The 23,399-nt window shown below is 33.1% G+C and overlaps 2 protein-coding genes across 5 annotated transcripts in view; one reads left to right on the top strand and one right to left on the bottom strand.

Annotated features, from left to right (window-relative positions):
- The window catches only part of LOC120331131 (inactive dipeptidyl peptidase 10-like), a 36,182-nt gene extending 20,482 nt beyond the window's left edge, over positions 1–15,700 (bottom strand). The window contains exon 1 of one of the 4 annotated variants that reach the window (XM_078113560.1): positions 15,533–15,700. In XM_078113560.1, coding sequence (XP_077969686.1) covers positions 15,533–15,664 — 132 coding nt within the window. In that variant the 5' untranslated portion in view covers positions 15,665–15,700. Of the gene's footprint in view, positions 1–4,958; positions 5,123–8,795; positions 9,033–12,052; positions 12,240–15,532 lie in introns of those variants that run through there. The other 3 variants (XM_039398168.2, XM_039398170.2, XM_039398171.2) reach the window with 3 other exon arrangements.
- Positions 15,701–19,802: 4,102 nt separating this feature from the next.
- LOC120331616 (GLIPR1-like protein 1) lies at positions 19,803–23,262 on the top strand. Its single transcript, XM_039398714.2, has 6 exons — positions 19,803–19,971; positions 20,291–20,479; positions 20,825–20,985; positions 21,329–21,420; positions 21,749–21,912; positions 22,566–23,262. Exons 1-6 carry the CDS (start codon positions 19,861–19,863, stop codon positions 22,659–22,661), a joined length of 813 nt encoding a protein of 270 aa, XP_039254648.2. The 5' UTR covers positions 19,803–19,860; the 3' UTR covers positions 22,662–23,262.
- The last annotated feature ends 137 nt before the right edge of the window (positions 23,263–23,399 follow it).

Below are 23,399 nucleotides of genomic sequence, written 5' to 3'. Positions count from 1 at the left end.
TCTGGGCTTTTCCGTCTATGGAAATAATACAATAACAATTTTCAAATTATCGAAGAATATTGTTGAAATGTGAATCGGACTTCAAGAACAAACAGCACTAGAAGTAAAATGAAAGGAAACCCATTTCAATATACATGTAGTCAGAAAATCTCTCTGGGGCGTTGCAGTTAATTCGTGTATTAGCAAATACATAATTTTCATAGTTGAATAAATATATTTTCTCTTGCTCTAGCTTTCAAGTAATAAAATCCGGGATACTCATATAATTTAACAGAATCTGTCTTTGAATTCTTACTGTCTTACTGTGAATTCTACTTTTATGCATAGAACCAGAATTTTTTTAAACGCCGATACAGACTGAAATATTTAGATCAGCAACCTATTTTTATTATTTTTCTTTTACCCCATTTGAGGAAGATATATTTTTATAGCATATATATTTTTGTGAGATTCAAGTGCCAAAAAATGTTGGTAGCTTTGTTTTTTCACGCTTAGATAAATATAGGTGCAAGGTTATGACATTTGTCAGTGAAGCGGTTCAACAACTCAACGTGAAGTGTTGTCAAAGCATAATTAAGACTATGAAGATGCAGTCAAATAATCAGAAGAACACGCATAAATTGTGCTAAACATGTGGATTTACGTACGGCCCAGAATTAAAAAAATGTATGGTTTAATAAATTTGATACCAAACGGATGAGAAAGCAAAATTTTCTATTTGTGCATCTGAAATCTGAGATTCGACTAAAATTACTTCTGCAAATTGGCACGTATTCTGCCATTTCACAATATTTACTCCTTCATAGCAAAACGTTTTAATAAATTTTTCTCAACTAAATTTCTATGCCTTGGTGGCAAGTATTATTCATCTGTTACCAATGACAATGACTTAATGACAACATATACTTAAATGCCGAGACGTGTTGCAAAAAATCAAGTCATATTGACAAAATTGCAAACTTGAAAAAAAGTTTTTAACTTATGAATAGATTAAAAATAAAACTACTTCTATCTGGGAATGTTACTGAAAACCGAAAAGAATAGTAATATTTTCTACTTCCTTCAATGCGTATAACTTTATTTGTCACACCAGCTACCCTGATGTTCAAAGGTTCTAGGAAATTTCGCCGTAGGGAAATCTTGCCGAAGGAAATTTCGCCGCAAGAGCATGTTGCTGTAAAACAAGTATTTGTGATAAAACAGTCAGGTTTTTGAAGTGCCTTTTTATTTCAAAATGATTCGTTATTTAAGAGCATACCATAACCCTATAAAACTAGTTGTTTTTATCACAAATACTTGTTTTACAGCAAAATGCTCTTGCGGCGATTTTTCATGCTTTCGCTAATACTTGTTTTATAGAAAAATCCTCTTGCGGCGATTTTTCGTGCGGCGAATTTTCTTTAGCGGCGAATTTTCCTAAGCGGCGAAATTTTCTGTGGCGAATATTCCGGACACGGTTCAAAACAGCCTTATGATTATGTTTATAACTCACACTCTAAGTCTCTTTTCTACATCTTGATTAAGCTACATCACTTCCAATTTACTCTTTTGTAATAATAAATCTAACCACCTTTCTAAGTCAAAGTGCTGAGTGTCACTCAAATCGTTAGTTATTGTTTTCAAAATATTCTATTTTTGAAACTTCAAACTTCAGGTAGAGTATTACTTAAAATACGACTGTACAGCGCAATACGAATGATTTTAAGATAAACTATTATTTAAAAAAGTGGTTATTCAAAATATAAACACGTTAGCACAGAGTGTGGTTTTGAAACAATGAGCGAACGTGAGGCAGGACATTAAACCTATATTTTGTTCTGGCAATGTGAAAATCAAGTATGTAAACAAATGAAAAAGAAGGGAGAATGAGAGCAGTATTCAACGTCAAAAATATTTCACCAAGCTAATGGGTTTATTCTAGGTTGCGATAGGATTTGTTCACACAAAAATGCGGAGTGGCCATATTAAAAGTCAAAGTATTACCGAAGAATATAACTTCATTTTCAATTATCTTGTTAACTTAGGTAAGGCTGTTTAATCGTATAATTTGTAGTTGAAAGCTCAATTTTCAGTTTCAATAATTTATAATCTGATTATGTGCACGAAAAAGTTATATTATTAACAATTTGTAGTAAAAAGATCTAATTTTCAGTTTCAATATCTCCTATAATTCAATCATATACTCCTGAAAAATCTGTAAATTCAAGAGGAATTTGAAAACTTTCCAAGACTATAACTAATATGAATTAATACCAGTGCAAAATAGTAGTTCTATTCCCAAAAATACTTTGAAGTTCCCTATTTATTATTCTGTTCCACAAATTGCAAATGTTTGCTTTTCAAGCGCACACCAGAAAGAAAAGTATTTTACGCTTGTTGAATTTGTATAACAATTTTCGGGCATTATCCTTTTGATCTTACTTTTTGCGAACAATCTACATACATTATCATGAGCCGAACATAAAATAAAAACGTAAGGCAAATTTTACAAAATAAAACTTGAACAAGTTGGATGTCAATATCATTCCGGATATACGCATAAAATTTAGTGAGATTTTTGCTCTTCTACGCTGATCCACCCATTCAACTCACACAACACCGACTCACTCTGTTTGATCACTCCCACATACGATAAAAAACGACGCCTGCGCTAAATTGGAAATATATTCCATCTCGTTGACTAATTTTGTGAAGGTCAGCAAATGTCTACGGCATGAACTACATTTAATATGAAAACTTGAAAGAAAGCTGTTAAATTTATGATAAAGCTTATATTGACTGATAGAGACTAAGAGGTTTCGTGGTATGTTTGACACCCATTTGATAATTATTTTACAAGCGGTTCATACATGGAAGGAATCAATATCATTTTGAGCTTTTATGTACTTTCCCTATATTAATTAAGTCTTGAATTTTTAATAAATGTAGACAAACACACGTAAACAGTGATCCGGATAACGTTTAAAAGTCCCAATAGACGGATAAATAAACAGGTCAGTGCGCCTATTCAATTGACGCAAAATTAAAATTTGTCACAGCAACATTATACTTATTAATTATTGAAAAAAATTATTGAAAATATTCCAAATCGCGGTGAAAATTTCATAATCCTAACGTCACTGGTATCCTTTTTTAGTGAAATACTCTTAAATTAACAATTGTCTATTAAAAGAATAAATTTAAAGTTACAATTGATATTGTGTATTTTTACAAATTATCACATGATTAAAACCACGAAAATATTGGGAAAATTGATCGAATTATGCATCTCATATTTCAGAACGTACTATTTTTGTGATCCATTTACCATATCCAGAATAGACTTAATTGAACTTCGATATTTGAGCTTATTTACTACTATTTTAACAGTGTGGCAATTATCTGACATAATTTATCGAGGAACAGAACAGATTAAACATTACAGAATTCTTCTTTGTGAATTAGTTTGAAAATTCTATGAAAAATTTCTGATTATTTTACATAGTTCGTGGAAAAATATATTTTATTTTCTACTTCCTCACAAAGAAATATTTCATTAAATTTTAATGCGGTCGGGGATGGAATAACCACGCGGAAAGCTAACTTAATCAGGCTTAGATAATCATAAGTCTTGTGCAAATAGCTGGTAATATTTCGAACAATTTATCATATCATATTTTAATATATTACAGTGAATTTTAACATCGTAATTGAAAATTTATTAAAATATATGTCACAATGAAAAATTGTTCATAAATTCGTGAATAAACCAGAAAATATACGAGCATTTTATCGTTATTGTTAGTACAGTTTACACAAAAAATAGTGCAATTACTTTTTAATGATGTAATAGTATATAATAAGAATTGACATTTAAGCCCGTAAAAATGTCAGCAACATCCTTCGGTACAACCAATCACTCACGTACTCGTTTATGAATTAAGAAAAAATATTGAAACCAATTGGTCAACACAACAGCAAATCTGTTGTAGTCAAACACATCAGTGCCGACTCAGATAAGATGAACAATATATGATCGTAAAATCATTAAATTGTTCAGGCAATCTGGAGTAGGGAGACAATGCCTAAATACTTTTGGTCTTTTTGTATTTATTTATAGTGGCCCAAATGTAAATTGGAAAATGGGGTGAAGAAATGAATTCAAAAGTTATTACTATTACGCTATTGGTAACAAATTTTAATATAAATTAGAAAGGAAAATGTATCATGAGGAAATATGAAAATTACGACTATAGTGTATCATATGAATGGCGTTTTGAACTTTTATAAATTAGTATTAACGTGTGTATATATAAGGATTGTATTAACGAAAATTACCGAGAAATAAGTATCATATATACATAAAATAATATAGTATTTATGATCTTTTGATAAGCATATATATAAGTTGGTGTATCTGTGATTGACCCAACTTAATAAAATAAGCAATAAAAGTATTATAGAATTAAATATATTTGTTCTGTTATCGAGCAAAGAAACCCCAAATGCAAGCTCGAACACAACGCGAATAAGCTTTTTACCCATATGCAAATAAACTCATTTCATACACTGTTCTGCTGAAAAGATTGTTGATGACTCTCGGTTATATTCGCGTTCACATTTTGCCAACTCAAGCCAAAATTCGAATTCCCCCGGAAAAATTCACAACTATACTTTACGGTAGCTGCCAATGCCATAATCAGCAAATCAGCGCTACAGCTGATTTTTTTATATTCCAGATTTATATTAATATTATATAAAATGATGTCCCTTTTCAATATCATCATAAAAGTTTGAAAAAACAATATCTAATAACTCAGTATTATTTTGATTAGTTAAAAACGATTTCTAAACATCTCACGTTTTATTATTAATATTCAATTGATTTGAGCCGTTAATCACTTATAATGGATCGAGAAATTTTTTATTTTTAAGCGCGATTTGTTAAGATTTAAACAACTTGAATGATTTTAACTAACCTTATGCATCCATTTTGATTCACGATCGTTCATTTTATCCGAAACAAATCCTTGTTGATCCTGATGATACATCGTAAGTAGTCAAGATTTTATCAATATTCACTTTATAAGATAACTAGGGTTGTATCTCGGAATGATTATTACTACTGGTTGTGCTCCACGTCAACTTAATCCTAATGAAAAGGTATCCATACGCACCATTCCTTTTCAATACAGCGATAATTACGCGCTACGCGGCACCTAATGCTCTCATATACATATAAAAAATATAATCTTTTGTGTGTTACATTAACCAATGGCATATATATATTCATTCATTCGTCTGCTCATTCAAAATTTATTGATCAAAAAGCTCCTTGTACATACTGTTGAAAATTTTAGTAAATTAATGTGATTCTCGATGTTATCTAATTCGATTAAAGTCAACCATATCAAAATCGTGCTTCTTATAGAGTATTACACTATGCCCATTTTGACCCAAATATTGTATCGGTAATTCGATTTACGCTTAAATTAAATCAAATTTACTTATTTTTTCTCCATAAAAATGGAGGCGGAAATCGAACACACGTAAACTGAAACTTCTGTAGGTTTAGTTGTCAGTAGTTTATGTGTGATCCTATGTATAGAATGAATTTTGAGTAAAGGTCACGGAAAGTCGGTCATTTTCGCTAAAAATCAATGCCATGCAAACGACGTGTCGAAATTTGAAAAAAATATAACATCAATTTTATTTCAAGAGTGAACGCAACTTTTTTGAAAGCTTATAGGATTTTTGAACCCCTGTGTCCGTGTTACACACATAAACAAAACCTTATTAAGATTCGAGACAAAAGCAGAATCTATTTGTAAGAAATTTTTTATCTATAATCTTAATTTTACACCTTTTTACTGCGAAAAATATCGTTCGATTTACATATATTAGCAGGTCTAGATGAAAGTTGGCTCAATGTTGGCACAAAGGTCATTTTTTTCTGCTAACAAATAAATTGTCTCGCATACTAATGTAAGTGTCCAAATTACAGGCACTTCTAATTTGTTCGAAAATATTAATTACTATCGTAATCGCACATTTCAAGTCACGGTGTAACGCAGGAAAACTTGCTTCATATTTATCATTTTGTTTATAGTGCCGACCAATGCGAGGAATGTAATAAAATCCAGCTGCAAAGTGAATTCAAAGCCAAATTCAATATTGCACAAAATTGTATCTGTATCTGTTTTCCTAATTAGAGGTGAATATTTGCGAATGCCTTTCATGTTCGTGGTTGCGCTAATACATAAGTACAAATCTTTCGTGTGATTGATTAATTTATTCACTTCAACACCTCACAATTGTTTTTATTACAAAAATCATTCATCGAATGCCGGCAACAGTGCATTAAATAGAAGGCATTAATAAATTTAAGCTAATCACGTAAATAATTATTAGCGTGATATATCATGATTAGTGACAATTATTAATTTGAAAAAAAAAATAGTAAAAAAATGTGCAAATAAGTAGATAATCACTCGAAATTATCGCGTGATCGAATCGATTCCGGCCAGGTTCGGTCTTAACTACTGGGGGTTGTTATGTGAAATTGTTTGCGCGAGACTAGCCTGGGAAGACTTAAGAATAAAAGCCGAAAACTAGGATTTTGTAATTGAAAATGAATTCGTCCTTACGTTCACACTACATTTTAAATAAGCACACAAATACACGATTAAAGTAAGATTGATTAATTATCCAACCACGATACGTCTTTTTTTCAGTCCTGACTCTATGTGACGGTTCGGACGACTGTGTCCGAAAATACGAGAACACTGTAACAGGCATTATAGGCTTTGCTTTGCAGATTTTGCAATCCACTAAAATACATGTCATATATTTATATGGAAATGGAACTAAAAGGTGCTAGTAATTATCGCGAAGGTGGCAAACTATGTGCAGGTTAATGTAGGAGGACAAAAGTGTTTATGCGGGAATAACTTTTTTTCCTCCTTCTATGCTTTAGCGCCGGTGGATCCGGAGGCGTATAATGCAACGATGCTGTAGCAAGAGTTATGTATTATATATTTGGAAGTATGACCTTAGTCAGACGAAACGTTACAGAAATATATTTGAGTTAGTGTGCAGCAAGACTCTTGAATCCTTTAGAATAGATGAGAATTTGTAATTTTCATTATCGATACTTAATACGGTTAAAACAAAATCACTATGATGTGCCCTAATACGGCAGCAATATTTTTATTATCGATCATAGTTTTAAGCATTTCTTCTTTTATCTTGTTTGGTTCTGAATATTTACTCAATATGTTTTTTATACTCGATGTAGTCGTCTAGGAAATGTAAGTTGTAAAATTAGATGAAAATGTCTGAAAAGTTCGGGTTTAAAAATCGAGGCAGTATTTCAGGGGTTCCCAAACCAGGGGTCGCGACCCCAAATTGGGTCGGAGTGATAAATAGGTAGGGTCGCAACCAGGTCATGGGGTCGGTGGGGTCGCTGAGGTATGGTAGAGGATGGATGTACAACTCATCTAAGATTTGACAAACCATGTTAAATTTAGCAGTTTGTACCATGGCTTAATGTAAAACAGGCCCATAGGCATCACTCTATGCTTTTGTTATTCAAAATGTAGGTGTTTATTGTGACATCACTGTTGGGTTTTAGCTTATTTTACTTAATACCACCACATGACCGGACTCAAAAGTCCAGTGAAATAAGCTCTAAAGTTTCATGAAAAATATATATATTGACCTGGGGTCGCACTGGACACTTGAAAGTTGTCTTTGCGGTCGTCCTGAAAAAAGCTTGGGAACCCCTGCAGTATTTAAATAACGAAGGAGGTGACCGGAAAAATAACAATTTAAGGATGACATACGAAGCATGTGGTTCACAACGGAAATATGAAAACACTAAAGAATAAATTAATCTTTCCAGTATGAATCATTGATTGATGTAATCCACTGTTGTAGCTAAGTTCTACGTGCATGAACAGCACTTGATGATTTGTGTTGACAATCGCGAAAAACATTTACCGATATATATATTATCGTTGTGTGATAGGTAGTCGCCAACGTCGTTTAACTCATTTATTATTGCATGATTCTAAGTCATGTTCCGTCCTTATAGAAAGACCGGTATCTCATGTTTATTAGGCGGATAACCATATCACACACTATTCAAATACGATGTCTGTATCGTAGACGTAAGACGTCAGTAAGGGAAGAAAGCAACTGAGTAACAACAAGTTCATAAGACTATTTTATATCTACAAATAAAATTTTATTTTGACATCAGTCTATGACGATTGATCGATATTATATCGTATGATTGAGTTTTATAAAGGGACGATAAAAGACAGTATGATTTTGTGTTCCCTACAATTTAAAAATATCTACGTTTAAAGACTATTTTCAGCTTATTAAACCCAAAGGTGAACATTGAATTTTTTGGATTTGATGAGGATATACGCTCCTTTCGTGCCCAGAGTCCGTGACGATAAAACATAGTCTTCAGGATATAGTTGCGGGTTTAAAAATATTTCACAATAGACCACTCTTAAATCGAATGTAAACATCACTTTATGTACAAACCATGTTCGAATGAATGATTTGAAAAGGAAAATTCTCGTGGTTAATTTAAAAACCGCTCGACAATAACAGCAATACCACTACACGTATAAGTTTCACTCTGTAAGTGCTGAATGACAATAATTCGTGAGCTACTGTTACATGATTTAACAAATTGAACCTTCAAGCTTGGAGCCAGTATTTGTAGGATGCACCACCTCTGTGCGATGGTTATAGCTACACACCATCCTTTCTTATTTTCCGGATATGAATATACTAACCTTGTTTGTCCGGGGTCTTGTATATCTTTGGTTATTAGACTCTGGTAGACTTTGACGTTGTTCCTTCATTAAAGTCCGTTTCTCGGCGGCTTTATCAATATTAAAAGGCATTTGTCGTTCTAGTTATCATTCAACAAATACAATTCCTTCGAATTAGTTACTTGGTGGTACAAAGTATTGTTAATTTTTCGAACAATGTCACAACAAATGAACTGTACTGAACAAAATCGATTGTTTTACAACAAGCTAAAACAAGTTACTAATCTGATACAAAAGACATACAAAATATGCTGAACAATCTGGTATGTCTGAGCGTTTTGCTGTGGTATACCATCGCTCTGGTTATTCACTCAAAAATGGAATATTCAACGGAATCCAACATATGTAGTACGGTTATATTCGGTATATTCAAAAGGCAACGCCATCATAGTTATAGCCACATGTATCATTAATTTACTTGTCATACTGCAGACTTTCTATCATATCTTATGTATCTCGCGTATTCATTAATGAAGCTTTCTACAATTGCCAAGTTACTGCTTAAAACCAGACTATCATGAGTATCCTTTTCTACATATAATACATAGTACACGGTACAACTCTTTACTCTTACGGCTATCATTACTCGTTCGAATACAGTACCAGTATTGCTAACAATCCTTGCAAATTAGCAATCAAAATTTTGAATAAAGAAAGTAATCCTAGTGCGTTTTCTCGAACTCGTAAGCAAATGTAAGATGTCTGTGGAAGGCACCGGATGACCTGCTAAAGCACGGCATTAGATGCTGCTAAATAAGAAGACTATTATCGTAAATCCCTTCCATGAAAGCGAAAGTAGCCTAAGAGATAAATAGTCACGAGTAACGGAACCACACTAAATATATGGCTCTTACAATGAGTATTTGACTATTGCTCGGAGAATATACCAGAAAACGATTAACGGTCAACGTAAAGACATCTTCCTGATTCGGATTTTATACTCTGATGCTTCTTGAAAGTGACTGGTCAACTTATGATCAGAAACTAAGCTTTCCATGTTATATCCACAAAGTATGTTAGTGTTTGTTTATACTCGACCGGTGGCTAATTCGGTGTAATATACTTGAATGACACACTTTGTACTTGAGGTGCTTAACAAATAGGACGTCACATTTGATTCGCTAATCGGTCTAATTTTTATTTAAACAGATAAAAATGAACCTATTTCTTCAGAATTCTCGGCGCCTGCACAAGAACTCCAATAAACTTTGATTCTATCATGTAAAAATTCTGACTATGAACGCAGACCCGTATGTCTGATGAATTGAATATTGCAACCTGCTCTCATATATCGTAAAGTAATTGATCATCTGTATGAGGAAAAGTGATTTCCGTGCTCTCAATAATTGAGGTGATATGCTGAGCGCAAAATCATGACATCCGACACACACAGAAGAAAGGCAATGAGGCAATGAAACAGGCGTTTCAGTATAATGAAACTTCTTACAGTGTTTGTTATAATTCGTACAAATTTTGGCCTATTCTGCGCTTGAGATGTAAATTTCCCGCAAACAAGCAAAACAGGCTAAGTTTTCCTTCTGGATCACATTAAACTTTTCTCTACCTGGCCAAAGCTATTTATTTGCAATTTTGCGATCAAGCTATCTAAAATTTTGCAGCTGGTGATCATACAATAGTAAATGATACAAAAATCTAGGGAGTTTTCTATGGATATCAACACGTCTTGAATAGAATTCGTGGCGTAATGGACGATTGTGCTTTCAGGAAAATGCGTAACGGTAACTAGTAACTATACGTTTTATGTATATACAGGCGACATTGAATAAGAATTAATATTCGGTTCGGTAAGATGATTATGAAAACGTACAATATCAGTATTCAGAATAAAGCTCAGTAACGAAGTAATTGCGTTTGAATTATTATAAAACTCCAGTAACATTTTATGTTTATTTTTTATCAAGTATTCAACAGCGAAATATTGATGATATTATATTGATGACCAAAGCGTTTAACACATTAATTTGATAACGCGATTAAATTTATCGAAATATAATCATAATATAATCAATCTATCATATATATTCATTTTATTGAATTGTTGAGTCACATATAATATTTTCATGGCTAATAGTCAAATACCAAGATGGTTACCAATTCTCACTGAAAATTGGACGCACTGGCGCTATCTGACGGATAGCTTACATTCAGGATTCAAAAAAAGTTGGCCTGTTTAACAAAAGATACAATAAAATAATCGTTCGGTTGATCTAGATCAGGGACGTGAAACTGTATATCGCAATGACCCAAAACGTAAAATAATTTTAGTGACGGATCATCGACATCGGTAAAGGCTTTATCAACTCGAAATTGAGCTTGCAAGTAATTTTTTTCTACTCCGATATTTTGTACAATAGTGTCGCTTGCTTTGATAAACCACATCTGGATTTCGTTTAACATTTTTCAAAAGTATTTGAGACACCAATTTGTGTCAAACTTCGTCATTCACAATAAACCTTGCTTCTTATGGAATTCTTTTTAACTTTTTTAATCACAACACAGCACCGATAAAAAATGTTATGTTAGTGAATTCTTGTCAGACGAATTTATATTCCAGTGTGACGTAGTCACTTAACAAAAGGCCACCAAAAACGCCAATGATGTAGTTACCAAAACAAAACCTTGAAAAAAGAAATACTAAGCCGTGGGCCTTTCACGGGCGCGTAAATAGTTTTCACGGGCCGGACAATGGATCCCTTGTCGCATGTTGCACATCTCTGATCTAGATGACTAAGCATAAACCAGCATATTTATACCGGAGGTATTGCCTCAAGGTAATCATTTGAAGGGAAAGTTAATCAGAGATGAATAAAACATTTTATTGTGGCAAATATACTGGCGTGGTTGATAGTTTAAATAGAGATTGATGCTTGATAATTCATTTCAGATAGCTTCTCTGAAAACCAAGAAACATACCAAACTAGAACTCACAAATATCTCTTTCAATTGAATGCATTTCGAGTTCATACAACAGCCATTTGCTTATTTCATTCTTTTATTCAATAGTGCAGCTAAACTCTTTTATATGTGGTACACTGTATTTACTTTTTGAATTATTAAGAGTGTCCTTTTTGAATTATTCTGGTTATAGCAAACGCTTGTTCCAAATACCATTAAGATTATTTTCGCTGACATAATACAAGTACTCAGAAAGTAAAACCCATTCACGATACAGTATTCACAAGAAAACTGAAACTCACCAAGAAATCGTTGTCATCATTTAAACTAGTAGAAGCTCCGGCTCCCGCCGCTCCTGGTACAGAATGATTGTTATTTTGCTGATGCTGAGATAAAGGATGCAATTCTTTACAGGGTACAACGCTGTTATACCTAACGTGAATTTTCGCGCCGGACGCAATCATTTTGCGTCGGAAAATGGACTATGTAGACCAACAATATTATTGCGAAGAAAACCTGATATATATACAATTTATACAATATGAAATAATAAAAACAGTTTAATAAAAAATCCACCAATGTTCCATATTTAGATAATAATAAGAAGAGTGGTTCAATATTTTGATCGTAAAAGATGTTCTCACCAGTGTACTTCTAAAATTTAGTTTATGTCGCCATTGGTCAAGAAAACGGTAACTACATTCTTCAGAGATAACACCGAAATGAATGCAATTTTCATTGCAATTGCATGAGAAACGAAAATGGGTTAATACATACAATAAAACTGGTTTAGTACAAGAAACAACCCCAAACAAAATACATATTTGCGATTATTTTACTAGATTTGAGTTTTATTGCTGTTTCTAAATATACACTCTATATTCAAATCCCCATGTCATTTTACTAAATATCTGACACTGACGTTAGAATATTAGTTTCGTTTGTTAGAACGGTATCATTCCTTCTAGCTTTCTAGAAACATCAGTTACTTGGATTAGTGCATTCAAAAGACTTTCAACCTAACCCGCTTATCTATTGCCGGTATTGTTCTTCATCCCCGCAGTTTACAGATACCGAACGTTTCAACTGAGTTGTAGCACAACTCTGACTTTACCTCCCTAACTGCCACCTTATCTAAATGCAATCAAAACGATTTTTCTTCATCGTAAGCAGCCGTATGATCAATCAAGTATAATCAAACTTATGCCAAATATATTGTTAACAGAGAGATCGTCAAAACGTCAAGAGAAGACATGCGTAAAGTGGGGTGTTTTACTTATTCATGGGATTTCCATCGCACAAAGGAACTCATGACCGACGACGTGCTGCTGTAATCCTTTCCGTCTTCTAACCATTTTTCGTTGACATTTATGATGAATTTTTAATATTATATTTAGAAACGTGTAAGCGCTATTATTCTTAGTTTCCAAAAGCGAATTGCCGACAACAAATAGAAGATTCTATTGTACAGATATGTGTTTACTTCGGAACCATGTATCTAACTAAATATTGTTTATAAGAAGGCAATTAAATCATCCCTATTTTCGTGCAAAATTTCATTCCTTTTGGTGTACTTAATTATGATCTTCTTTATTCGACACAGGTTAAATCTATAATGGCTTATACCTAGGTGACAACGTTTTTACAACTACACAATTATCTTTATACATTCTTTATGAACAATTGCTCTAAGATAGATCGATGATAATAACTCATTCAGGAGTGAGACTAAATCACTCAGTGTCAAAATCGCGAGCGACCTTAACGTGATTGAAATCGCTGGCATTTTAATATTGACTAAAAGATAGTAGTCGGAGCGTGATCGAAGATGATTCAAGTAAACTCAGTCAAGTTACAGCCAACTGGTCTTGGATTACTCGTAGCAAAGTTTCGCGAAACAAACGTGTGATTGCATATTTCGTTTCAACTGGTTCATTCTTTATACCTTGCAATGAAATAATTGATATGAGAAATGAGTCACCAAACTTTATGAATTAAACATTTCATAGTTTGCACAGTCCTGCACACATGTCCTGCACAGTCCAGTTAAGTAGAAATTGTAGCAACGTTACATTGACGTAATCAGTATTTTATTATAAACTTAACCTTCTCATTTACAGAATCCAGTGTAGATGTTCATAGAATCGGAGTACATAGGTCGTCGCGCTAATAACCGAATTGCGTAAGTCATTTTTGGCGATTTTGATTTTTTATAAAATAGGTATTTATGTAATGATGCGCACCTGTCTGTTAACTCAGATTTTATTTTAAGAATTCCGAAACCCATAAAAATGGAGATTTAGTATGACATGCACATTTGTGCAATTGTTTCGTCATAATGAAATATCATTGTTACGTAGGACTATTATGACGTCACAGAGGCAAAATAACCTCGGCGAAGTATTTTCGTGTTTTTGCATCTCGGATTTTAGCTTCGCCCGAAGTGGAGTACATTCAATTTCATTGATAAACTTGTTGATCATTACAGCTAAAAACTCGACATACTGGAATTGAATTTTCCAATACCGATTTTAGTTTTGAAATCAATAGATTCGAGCTTCAATAAATCAAATATCCTAGAGATGGACGTTCAATAATTTCATGTTTTCAGCCCATAGTCTTGTTATGATATGTTGTAATATTTTCGTTATTCAAATACTCTCACAGCCCTATTGAACAAGTATCACATAATTTATTCGACTCTACGACATATTTCTTCATTAGTTACAAATAGGTGATTGCAACTGCTAATCCACGCCGAGTGGCAAAATCTCTATCACTCTCTAAATTTTAATCCCCGTTGAAATCAAATGCCGGGGAACAAACTGGATGCAATCGTACAAATCTCAAACAAATTAACGAAACAGAAACAGGCAAATCGACTACATGCCCAAGTAATGATGCGATTGATTGTAATAAGTGATTCCGATTCCCGGTGTTGTTATAATTGAGCATGAATGGGATAAAAGAATCTTGAGCGCGGGGGGTCGCCCGTGATCCTCTCGATTCAGCAATTTGTAAAACAATAATAAGGATAGGATAGGATTTACATATTTATCCCGGGGGAGAGGAAAGCCGATAAGAAAGCTTAATCATATGGCGAACCACGGCCTCTCGTCCGGTTACCAGTCCAGGTCGGGTATGGGATTAGTTAGTCAGTTATTTATTTTCGGAAGCATGGACTTGATGGTGGAGGAAGCCGTAACCGACCAGCGGTTACGTGAACCACCCAACGTCTCCAGCAATACTCTCGCACATGATCATCCCCGCATGAGATTCGAACCTGCGATCCCACGAAGGGTAATCAGAGATGCGGTGGCGAGCGTACTCCTAACGCTTAGCACGATGCGCCACACCGCCGAGCCAGAAAGAACATTGTCTTTATATTAATATGCAAGTGTATGTTTTTATGATTAGTGATGAATAATCCTGTAACAGTACTGATCAACTGTGTTTTATATATTAATAACATATTCAAAAAAAAACAATATCTCCTTGATCGAAAACGCGAAAGCTCGTAAAACTGTCATTTCACGGAGCGTAACTTTCGAGTATCTTAGACATACTTAAAATGAGGTTATTATACAAACCATGTACAACAAGTGAATGCGATAGATATCAGAACGAACTGATAAAATCGGTTGATTTCAAAAGAAAAATTGTGGTAGTATTGAACTAAACTACTGAAGGGCTTGACCAACGGAAAAAATTACATCCGCATCACACAGTTTTACTGTAGGTTTATAAAGACGTTTATTTTGAAGTATTAATTCGTTTCTCACCTGGCTTTCTTTGTTTCCATCTTTTCTTGAAAAAAATATTGAATGTCTTCGAAAATTTCTTCTTTTATTTTCTCTCTCTTCATCTTTATGTTGAATAAAAGCAACATGAGATGCTGCGGTAGCTATATCCATAGTTGTCGTAAGTGTGGCTTAAAACAAACATTAATCAACGCTACAGAAGTACCGCCTGTAAAGTATTATATTGAATTCAGTACAATATTATATAGAAGTAATAAAATAACATAAAACGCCATCTGGCCTCAAGTTATAAGTTCGCTATTAAAGCTCCAGAGATATCCCAATGATTAAATTAATCCTGATAAATGAAAGTGGTAATCATTTTTGACGGCATGTCGTTATCTGCTATAGAAAGATATTATATAAACAGGATTTTTATAAGTTCTCACTGGTTTGGTCAATCCCAATTAATCTCAGAAACAGGTTCGATATGTCGGACAAACTGACTTAGGAAAGCTTTATGCCTGAATGTGAAATTTTCCCTATGAAAGTGTCTCGTGCACTAAGAGTAATTAAGTCAAGAACGCTGTCACGGGTAGATAAAATTACTGAACTGTTAGTGTGATCTATTGCATGCAAACGTCTATATTCTTTATTCCCTCTGCCTCAAAATGCTATCTCACAAATTGTATTAAATTATTTCAAATCAGATAAAAAATATCAACCCACATTGTCTGTTCTGTTTGTAAAACTAAAGATAATTTATGCCGAGGATACGTGATGCTGGTAGTATATCAAACACAGTTTGCGGGAAAACATCCAATTAAAGAGCCACGAATAATCAACATAGACGAAATACGAGATGACCTCAAACCCACAAACTTATCGTGAATAATTTTCACTACATAAATACACGACATACGCTTACAAATCTCGAATATTTCCCATTATTTTTCAAATTCTATTCAGATCGCGAATTACATACATGAATTGTTTCAAGGAAGAAGTTTTGAATATTTGTAATTTATTTTTATATTCTATATTAAATGTAATTAACTTTCTTGGATAGGCTAAATACTGGTTATCAGATATTCAGATAGGAAAATTATTGATGTATGAACTGCTTTATTCGACTCTAACAAATCAAATAGGCAATCAATAGGCAAACAAGCTCAATTGAGCATATATTTGAATTTCTTTCGTTATATCAGAACAGTCAAGAAATCTCTCAACAATTTTTCGGAAAAATCATTTTGAATATTTTCACAAAGTCAAAGTATACCGCAAACTGATTAGAAATGTTTACGTTCAATGTTGAAATAAAAATAATTCGATTTTTTAAAGTGACCAGCCTTACGATATGTTTTGCAAGAAACCCGATACTTTCAGAAACGTAATACATTACACATAATGATAATGTTATTTTACATGTCACCTGGTTTTATTATACCTATAAAAATCTAATCAAGTTGAATCCTATTATTATTCCGGGGATAAAAATATATTGAAGCTTTCCAAATCATTCACGGATATTTACACAGTTCTGGAGAGATAATTTTTATGTATTTTCCATTTTACGACATTTTGAAATTATTGATATTATATGTATCGGATTATGATATATACTTATAGAATCAGCCCATTTTATGAGGGATCATTGAAATAAAAAGTATTGAAAAAGGATGGAAAATACTACGAACTAGTGAGTTTTTCTGTCGAAATTCTCATGTTTAATTCACGTTCCATGTTGTGTAACGGCGTATTTCTCACGCACTAATTTCGATGATTCTCGAATTGCCTAATCCTTTTATGTGATATCATTCTTTATTACTAAACTGATTTTCAAATAAACTATGCTTTATGATGACTATTTTTTAATTAACAGAACTAATCCTTTTTCTAGTTGCTTCATTATGCAATCATGCGATTCCAAAATTATAAAAACAAGATCCTGGTTTACTATTAGATTTGGAATCAATCATGACTACACCTTACAGAACCTATTGCCTATTTCCATCCAACAATAATAAGCGCATATGGAAAAATGAAATAGAAATGCACTTATATTCGGGTTCCGGTTTATTTAAACGAATTTTCTCAGTATTTCTATTACCTTTATTTTCTCTCTAATCTGTGCGTGCAGAAAACTCTTTGTTGCCATTTAAATAAAGCGCAATCTTTCTATTTTACCTGTAACTACCGCAACCTATTGTGACGTTCACCGTGTTGTTTTACTAAGTTCCTTTATTTTCTTTTCTGAATTTATTTAGTTATTATAAATTATACTTTGAAATGCCACCCGGGTATATAATCCCCTGTTGCTATCGGTTTCGTTACGTTACGGCGTTTTAACTTTGCCATTTAGACATTGAACTTCGTTTTTTTTTAATCAAAACACTAGTGTGGAACAAAGATACAGCACACCTATGTGAAGTAGGCCATTCAAGAATTATAATTGATTTATTAAGTGAAACGGCTAATATCTTTCAAACTATTTTCATCCAACCAAATCAAAATAGAGGCGGAACTCGTAATTTTAAACCATTTCAAAAATTGTGAAAAGGTCTACAATATTACGTTGTATTGAGAAATGCTGAAAACAAAAAAAATTGAGCGTTGCCACAAAATCGATGATATTGCCAATGTGATACCCGACACCCGAGTAAACTTCACTGTACACGATTAACGCATCAGTTTGTCCTTTTAAGCTAATTTGAATCCCGTTATCCTAACTAATTGAGTGACATATACTACTGATAGAAAATAGAGTATCATTTGAGTATATGGAGTTTCAATACAAATTCCAATACTTAAAAATGTATTCTGGATGTGAAACAGTTTTTTCTGGATTGCGTCAAACGCTATGGAACTTCTTATTTCAGTTTAATTTGGTTGCGGAAAAATCATTTGATATGAAACAGAGCAATTATCGAGCCCTCATCCTTCTTAGATTAAACTATTTCCGTCACAACCCGATTCCGTTAATCGAACACGTTCATAAGTAAACAACAAACCAAATTGTTGTGTTCTTAGATAAGTGCCATAGATAGCGCAGATTTGATCTCGTTTGACTGTCGACACAAATGTTCGTTTGAAAATGGGACAACAGCAGGCTGACATACGTCATAATAATATATTTGAAACCTGTTAAATCTATAATGAAATTAATAACATCAGAAAAGAGGTGATGATATCGAATCACACCGAAGTGCACTTGTATCTAACATAAGAGACAATTGAAAATTTGTTTCCTATTTAACAATCTATAAAATGCAATGTGAAGTGTGGGGGCACAAATACATTATGTGAGATTGGACAAAGACTATTATATTTAGGAATTGACATGGGTGTGTATTGCACCATCAGAGGAATCTATATGTTGGGCTCTAGTAAATGTTGATAGGCGTAGAAAGTTAAGGAAGCATTGTGAACGGTATAATAATATTTGAATTTATTTATTTGCAATTTTAAGCAACAAAATATGTTTAACGATCTCTTTGCATTAATTTTATAATGTAAACTTGCTCACAACGAAATCAGTTTTTAAAAATGAGAGAAATAACTTTTTAAAAACCCTGTATAACGGGAGTTACAAAATAATAAACTGTATATGTTAACGTAACATGTTTATGGAATTCTTGTATTGCAGAAATAAAATTACAATCAAAAATTTGAATAGTCGAAGGAAGTCAAAAAAGTAGTAAATATATATTTTTACAATTATGTGAAATCAAAGGTTTGGGCAAACTCCCAATAAGCATCAAAGAAGACAAATAGTATAGCTAGGCCGGACAGACGTTTTTCGCTATATATAGGAAAGGTATTGGGTGATCTTGGACTAACTATGGATTTGTGAAATAGGAAAAAATAATTTTTATAAAGTTAAATTCGAAACATTTAATACCCAGTTACAAAGTTCACAATTTCCGTCAGGCAACAACACGTAGGAGGGGAGAGCAGGCGGTGGTTTAATTCAACTCCGTAAACAAGAGTTCGTCGACATGCAACATAAAGTAAACAAAATAATCAAATTCTCGAATACCGGAATGATATTTGGTCCAAGTTTGTTGAAAACTAAACACATGGTTCAGACGCTCAAAGCAAGGTGACCCAGTCGGGGTTGGAATTAAGTTGTGTAGAAATGCAATAAAGTATTTGAGTTTGGTATCAGATTTACTGTGATGTGGGAATGTAATAAGTAATTGATAAGAGATGTTTACTTTGTCTCGCCAAAACGATAAAAAACTCGGATTTTCATAATGGTGCTTTCAAGCAAAAAAGGTTTTGTAAATTTAAGTGAATAATGGTCAGATCGATTGGTATGTTTCAGGCAGTTTGTATATGGATTGTAAATATAGATAAGGGTTAAGATGACTAATTCTTGTAGACGAATAATAATTATTCTCACATTTTGTATACGATTACTTCAAATAATGGGACAGATGGAAGTTGAAAAAGGAAAAAGTATTGATTTTACTGAGGTAAGGTGATTATTAATGAAGAACAGACATTTGTAACATTGTATTATCTCTTGTGAATGTTTTACTAAGTTTGAAGTGCGCAAGAAATAAATAAAATCACATAATAGAAAAGATAATATAATATATAAAAAAATCATTTTTTACGCGTGCTGTTCTAAATATTTATTAGAGGCAGCGTTATTCTTAAGAGGAATTAATTATGTTTAGAAATCACACACAATTTAGATATAGACGTAGTACGCGTTGATAATGACAAAATATGACCCACGCAACAGTCACGATTTTTCTAACTCTTAATAAAAAATTTGTTCATATACAGAAGGACCGCGAGGCTGCTATCTATTCTCATAATAAATTCCGATCTCAAAATATGACTCCTCCTGCTTGTAACATAAAAGATATCACTTGGGATGAGGATCTTGCCAAATACGCTGCAAATTATTCTAGGAATTGTATTTATAAGTATAAAGAGGACACGAGGACCGATTTGTGGACAGAAGCCGGTCAGGTAATTCAGTTTAAAAAATCATATTTTTGTAATGTAATGCTGTTAAATTGACTGTGTGATAGCTAGTGCCTATTTGAATTGGATAATCTGAAACGAAAATGAATTGATACTTTAGTATTCTGTATTCTTTTAGACCCAATTGTTAATGCCAAAATAAAATTCAACAAGAAACTTTGTCATCACAAAATTGTGACATCATAGCTGGTTTCAGCCTCTAGTTCACACAAACAGTTTCAATAAAGTTTTGTCTCTGATTGCTTCAATGTAAGCAAAAACGTTTTGCGATCACAGCTATTTAATTATTGAAAATAGTTTGTCCAAACAAGCATTTCCTAATTATTTTAGAGTTTCCTGTTGGCATCGGCAGCGTGGTCAGATGACTTCCATTATTCTGCTGTTATGAATTTTTTAAACGAAAGAAGTTTTTTCACATATGAAAACGGGACTTGCAGCGAATTTTGTATGCGGTTTGCTCAAATGGCATACAGTGAAACAACGAGAATAGGGTATGAATTTTTACAATGTTACAGAGATCATCCCACTTGTACTGATTCGATCAGGGAAATTGGTAATTAAGCCTAACCATTTTAACTCACACGTCCCTAAGTCATGTTATGATAATTAGATCGAAGCGCTATTGGTCGGAGTAAACTCATTATATTTTGAAGTGTAATAAATTGTAATTGTCTGCATACCAGTATCGAAATTCTGCTTTAGTCCTAATGGCCATAATTGTTTGTGGAGGTTTCTTACTATTCAAGGTCCTTTAACGTCAAAATAAGAGTTTGTGCAATCGAAATTAGTTTATAGCCCAAAATTTACGCATTCATTTTACTCTATACATCATAGGTGCGCTGCGTCTGAATGTCCCGAGGTCGTGACAGGCCCAGATGAAGTAGTGGACAATGCAACGTTATATGTCTGTTTTTATTTGCCAAAGAGTGAGTATACTCGAAAATGGAAGATCTTAATCATTATATGAAGGAATAAATAGCATTATTCGTTTTGTATAATAGGCCACATGATACCAAAATGAAACTTGCTAGTTTTTCTTACTCCACTATTAATATGAGTCTATAATGAATTTCCATATTGTACATACTGTTTAAATAATATGACAGGTAAAAAGTTCTAGATTCTGACTCAAAACCAGGCAATGTACTTCATTTACTCTCTTATCCATAATATGTTACGGCTATTGTTCAAAACTAATAGTAATTTTTGGTTATTTCACTATTGGTGCAGTTATGTAATATCTGTGCGTTTCAGTTCCTGAATTAGACGGATCATTTCAACTTTATAAAACCGGAAGCGATTGTCCTACGTCTGTATTTGATGAATGGTCAACATTAGAAAGGGCAATAGCAGGTGCATGCGCGGGTGCGGCCATGCTAGGATTGATGGGAACAATATTGAAAATGGTTTTATCTTCGGTAAGCTAATAAAACTTTTTTTATCTAAAATTATTTGTTCAGGAATCCCAATTTCCATCGCAAGATATACTTTTTTTCATTCAACAAATACATATAAGTATTTTATTGCTGAAATAGTAATTTGAAAAAGCTATGATGGACTCGTCGTATTGACCTGATTATCGCACCCACAGTCTTCTATAATCATACCTATAATCCAGAATATCAACCAGAAACAAAAAACAATCCTAGGCGGTACACTCCTGACTTTTTTTTATCTATAATGTTGTTATTCTGGAGTCCAATCCTAAATTTTTTGAATTCGGATTTTAAATTTTCCTCAAATCAAGAATAAATTCTTTAAAGTCCGGGGTCGAACGAAAGTGCTCTTTGACTCCAGAGACATATTTTATTGGCTACTTCTCTACAGTCTTACTTCTAGTGAAGGCATGAATCAGTGAATAAAAATGGGTCATTGCAAATTATTTATCAATATTGCTTTAACGAAAAAATGGTGTAATTCTGCGCCTTGAATTGTTTGTATTATCGCAGATGTCTATGTTAATAAACAATAAACCGCTTATTCTATGCTCAATATTGCAGAATTGCAATACCTAACACCGTTTTAGGTTTGCCCGCAATCATCCTATAATCATATTGACTTATTGATTTAGTGTAAAAAATCTCCCGTGCAACCTTCTTCGTCAAGCGATGGAAATGCAGAGGCTACGAATGGGAAGGCTCCCACAAGTCCACCAGAAGAAGCATAAATTTTTATACAACAAAACTCAGAATTTACTCATTTTTTTCAACTTTTGTATTTGTAAGTGAAAGCGGTTTTAGTTAGAATTAAAATAGAAATCTTGGCATATTTTAAAAAAGAAGTTTAATCGTGTTTCTGATTGAAATCCAGGTTTATATTGTAAGAAGGGAATATTGATTCGGAGGGATTTGATAACGCAATGTAGTTTCGACTTATCGACTAATGCAAAATACCAAATATTTAGAATCGTTCATCTTAAATTGATTACACAAATCACGAAATTTTTATCTGGGTATAAAATGCATTCATAAAAGTTTCTCTATTGTGGTAAGAATATTTATCTTAGTTTTCCTGTTTATTTTTTTCCCTATTCTTCACGCCCTCTATAGGTCCCCCGTGTACAGGCGCCAATTTTTATCTGACCTGCAATCATTTTCATAATATATATTTTAGATTGAAGGTTTCATATAATATTGTCAATTTATAGTATTCATGTCATAAAAGTTCCATTTCCACACTACGTAGTTCAAGTTTATTATGTAAATGTTTTCAAAATGGTAGATTCGACGTGTTCAGGAATAAATCAGCTGACATGTCAAACAATCGTTGTCTGCTTGTACTTACCGGTCATGAACAACAGTGAAAATTACAGATCCTATTCGACTTTTGATAGGCGAGAAGTAGCAAATGAAAGACCCAATTTTGGGATTCAAGAAGCCTATATTTATATATCTGGTGCAATAAT

The sequence above is a fragment of the Styela clava genome, chromosome 6 (assembly GCF_964204865.1).
Source record: "Styela clava chromosome 6, kaStyClav1.hap1.2, whole genome shotgun sequence".
Classification (NCBI taxonomy): Eukaryota; Metazoa; Chordata; class Ascidiacea; order Stolidobranchia; family Styelidae; genus Styela; species Styela clava.
This window is presented reverse-complemented; position numbering and strand designations above follow the sequence as displayed.

Excerpts from the sequence above, each read along its gene's own strand:
- LOC120331616 (XM_039398714.2), top strand. The coding sequence starts at position 19,861 with ATGACTAATTCTTGTAGACGAATAATAATTATTCTCACATTTTGTATA. Across the intron at positions 20,986-21,328 it reads AGTGAAACAACGAGAATAGG|GTGCGCTGCGTCTGAATGTC; the intron begins GTATGAATTTTT and ends TATACATCATAG. Across the intron at positions 21,421-21,748 it reads CTGTTTTTATTTGCCAAAGA|TTCCTGAATTAGACGGATCA; the intron begins GTGAGTATACTC and ends TGTGCGTTTCAG.